This window comes from Arachis duranensis, chromosome 6 (genome assembly GCF_000817695.3).
Source record: "Arachis duranensis cultivar V14167 chromosome 6, aradu.V14167.gnm2.J7QH, whole genome shotgun sequence".
In the NCBI taxonomy this organism is placed as follows: domain Eukaryota; kingdom Viridiplantae; phylum Streptophyta; class Magnoliopsida; order Fabales; family Fabaceae; genus Arachis; species Arachis duranensis.
The window spans coordinates 13,202,364-13,206,544 of NC_029777.3; the positions used below are offsets into that span (position 1 = coordinate 13,202,364).

The following is a 4,181-nucleotide window of genomic DNA, read 5'->3' on the forward strand; positions in this document are numbered from 1 at the left end:
CTTTTCAAAGAGTTTTTCATTTTATTAATGTTCGAGTTATTTTGAAAATTAAAAATCTATTCTTACTAAAATATATGTATCCTAATTGAAAACATAAAAACTAATTTTTAACTATTTATAATACTAGATAAATATTTTTTTTTACAATACTCTCAAATATAATATTCCTAAAAATATAATTTATTACAATATTCATCTCTTTTAGGAAAGATTAGGATTTTTTTATCACAAGGATTGGGTATTTGAGTGGTGAGCCCTTGAAAAGTAAAAAAATAAGCTCACCATGTTCGTGACTCAAACAGCTCTCATCATAAAGTTTCGGGCTCTGGTTAACAACAGAATGAGGCCCATACAGTTTACGGTCATTGTATAAGGAATCTTTGAACCAAACAAATACTGAACAAAAAAAAATTAATAATAATGAGAGTAATAATGGGCCGAAGGAGTCCAAATTGGGAATCCAAAAGTATTGCCCTATTTTAAATTAGTATTTTTCAGAAACCTAGAAGGCACAACATAACCCTAGAAAAAAAGTTAGGAAAACTCCAAGGTCCAATTAGCTTCTTGGGATCGTTCCAACAAGCCCAATCTTCATCTCTCTCCGGTGAGCCCTCTCCCTCCCTCTCTCTCTCTATCTCTGTTTCTGCAAAACCCTAGATCTCACTCCGACCGCCCTGAAGCTCGGATTCCGAGCTTCTTTTCGTTCCAGATCAGCGCTTTCTTTGTCAGATTTCCTTCGCGCAGCTGGTAGATCGCGAACCCTAACTTTTCTATTGGTTCGTATTTTGTATTTTTCTTTAGCTGACGCTTCTTTTGCTCGTTACTCTCCCACGAAATCGGTTGTTTCGTTTTCCTCGTTAATCATTTTTCTCTGTCTAGTATGGTTTCGGAAAATCGAAGCTTTTCTGTTTTATTGTCTCGTCTAGTTTCAGTGAGTAGCTGGATTTGTTTGTTTCTGTGATTAAATTCTTGGATCTGGTTGCTCGAGACCACGATTTCGTTTATTTGAAAATTTGTTCATACTGTTTTATATATGTATATTATATATATATACTCTGCAATGGACCTCTTACAGTAAAGTTTGCTGGGGTTGTTGTGTTCGGATTATTCTTCTTTTTTTTGGTCTTGTGTTCGTATTGTTCTTATTGTTATATTATTTAATGTTTCTATGGGCCGACCCAACTATGGGCCCAAGTATACTTGGGTTCGTAGATAGTGGTCAAATTTCAGTGTATACCAGGCTTAATGTTGTTCTCTTCTGATGTTTGAAGCTGGTATTTAGTTTCTGACCACATTTGACATACTTTAAGCTTTTATCAAACATGAAGATAAACTTAAAACTTGAATAGAGGAGGGCACGGATTTTTAGTTCAGTAATACCCGTTGGGCCTTCTTGGCAAAGTAAAGATGAAGTACATGTCATGAATAATATGAGGAAGCATCTTTATCCTTCCTCGTGGTTCATGATAGCAAAGTAATGATGCTCTAAGTGCATTGCCAATAGGCCGTTTTGTCCATCTTGATATTCCTGTTTTTGGTTTTTGTTTGTGCACACCTCATTTGGACTTGTCCATTTTCTGAAATAGACTTACACGAGTACACCTGCACATGCCACCTAAATGGAAGTGAAGAGAGGAGAGCAAACTTCCAGTACTTGTTTGCACTATGCAGGAATGGTTTTATAAATCACTTATAATATTGAGCAGTTTGTATTATGCCTTGTATTTTTAAGATATGGGTGAATACATAATTACTATTCATTTTTATTGTTAATTCAGTGGATAGGATGTATGTAAAATTGGTCTTTCTTCCTTTTCCTCAACCTCATCTTCCTCCAATCTGCATCAGAGTTGTTAGCATCTTGCATAAATTGTGATGCATGGTTCTATGCTAAAGATGTACATGTGGTGCTAATTAGCTTTTGGGTTGATTTACACTTTCCTGTGCAAACATGCGTGCTTTTTATTTCATTACTCATATGCCGGAGTTTTGATCCCTGATGCCCGAGTGAAATAATGATAATGCCGCCTTCATCTCTTCACTACCATAAAGTATTAACTATGCCCACCTTTAATTAGCAATTCTTTCTTATTGGTAATGCAGGGAGATACCTGTCAGGACAAGATGACAACTCTTGAAAAAGACAAAGTGGCGGAGACCCCTGATGTGAAAAGTGAGTCCGTCAATGCTGATCCTCAACCTACCAATGATCTGGCTAAATCTAAAACTCAGCCTAAAAGCAATGTGGAAGATTCCGAGCCTCAGCCCAACAAGGATCTTTCGGATTCCGAAACAGAGCCCGATAAAGTACTTCCTGCATCCGAAAGCCAGGTCACTAATGATGATGCAAATACAGGAGTATTGCCTAACCCTGAATTGGACAACACCAAAGAACCTTTGAACGATGAGCCTGAGAAAACTGAAGCACTACCCAACAACCAATTGGGTGATACTGGGCCCCCGGACACTAATCAACTAGTAGACACCCAGGTATCACTTAACAATACATCAGTCAACTCTGAAGCTACTCCTGAGACACCAACCACAAACGAGCAGGTTGATTCTGAGGCAATTGCAAGCAATGGCGTGGCTCATTCTGAAACACAGACCAGTAATGATGTCACTGAAACACAGCACACGGAGGTTATTTTTTTTGAGACTCAGCAAAGCAATGAAGTTGTCATTTCTGAAACTCAGCCCTGCAGTGAGGTTGTTATGTCTGACACGCAGCCTAGCAGTGACTTAGTAGCGCCTGAGACACAGCCCAGCAATGAGGCAGTCATTCACGAAGCACATGCTGGCCATGATGTGGTAACGTCAGAAGCTATATCTGAACATGAGTTGGCCAATTCCACAACTGATCCTAACAATCAGCTCTCTCTTCCAGAAAATCTTCCTGATCATCATCAATTCACTGATCTCCATGTGATTCCAGAAGGCCAGTTGCCTCAACCTGAACCACTACCACATTCCGAACAACTTCCTAGTTCTGAACCACTGTCAGACAGTCATCTTGCAGACATCAAACCAATACCTGAAGATCACCTGGCCCAGTATGATACTCTGCCCAACAATCATCTGCACCATTCTGAGGAACTGTCCAACCACCAGCTAGCTAACTCTGAAGCACTGTCCCATGATCAGCTAGACAATTCCCAAATGATACCTCACTATGAGCTGACAAATAACGAAACGCTGCATGACAATCGGGTAGTCGGTTCTCAAGCACACTATGAGATTGTTAATGCTGAAACTCCACTGAACCAAGAGGAACATACACCGGAAACACAGCCAAGCAGGAGGAGGAAAAAGAAATCTATAGTCTGGGAACACTTCACCATAGAAAGAGTCAGTGCTGGATGTAGAAGGGCCCGCTGCAAGCAATGCAAAAAAAGTTTTACATACATTAATGGTTCAAAAGTTGCTGGGACAAGCCACCTTAAACGCCATATTGTCAAGGGAACATGTCCAGGGCTTCTGCGTAACCAGGATCCATATACTCCGCGATCAAGGGGTGGTGGTTCTGGCAAAATTTTAACTATTGCTTCTAAACTTTGATAATTCAAAATATATTTAGGAATATACAGTTATCGTAAAATTATATCTATTGTTTATATTTGATATGATGCTTGGCTCGCTTCAATGTTCAAAGAGTGGGTCATGAAAATTAATTAATTTCCTTATAGTTTATTAGATAATAAAAAAAAGGTTATCCTTATCACTTTATAAGCATAATCCAAGACCTAAACTCCGGACTAAAAGATAGAGTTTTAAAATAAAGAAATAAGAGAAAACGCAATCAAACATAAACTCTAAACAGGTGAAAATTTTATTCAATTTAGTATTATGAGCAAAAAGAAAAAAAAAAGTTCTATGCAAATGCAGCGTACCAAACATTGTCTTATAGAAAGCCTCCCGATTGGTACCCAAAGTCAACCGGTTTACCACAGTGAGTATGATGAGAAGTGCAATCTCTACAATACGCACCTATCCAGCAGATGAATTGACAGCAAGTTTGGTGACAGAGTTATTAGAGATTTTATTAACATATCATGTGCGTTATTAATAGTTTCTTATCCTTAACAAATCTAACTAGAGCATCAGGAACTCTGCTGCATGTTTTCTTGAAGAACAATTACGATACTAATTTAATTTAATGTAACATTAAGCACATTAATTCG

General features: G+C 38.1%; 1 protein-coding gene across 3 annotated transcripts; it reads left to right on the top strand.

The window, feature by feature from the left end:
• Positions 1 to 510: 510 nt before the first annotated feature.
• On the top strand, positions 511 to 3,558 carry LOC110273416 (uncharacterized). Of its 3 annotated transcripts, none has more exons than XM_052263061.1 (2): positions 511 to 604; positions 2,104 to 3,558. In XM_052263061.1, exon 2 carries the CDS (start codon positions 2,125 to 2,127, stop codon positions 3,556 to 3,558), a length of 1,434 nt encoding a protein of 477 aa, XP_052119021.1. In that variant the 5' UTR covers positions 511 to 604; positions 2,104 to 2,124. The 3 variants fall into 3 exon arrangements, with proteins under 3 accessions (XP_052119021.1, XP_052119020.1, XP_020982228.1); XM_052263060.1 differs by having other exon boundaries at positions 544 to 776; XM_021126569.2 differs by having other exon boundaries at positions 544 to 747.
• Positions 3,559 to 4,181: the final 623 nt, after the last annotated feature.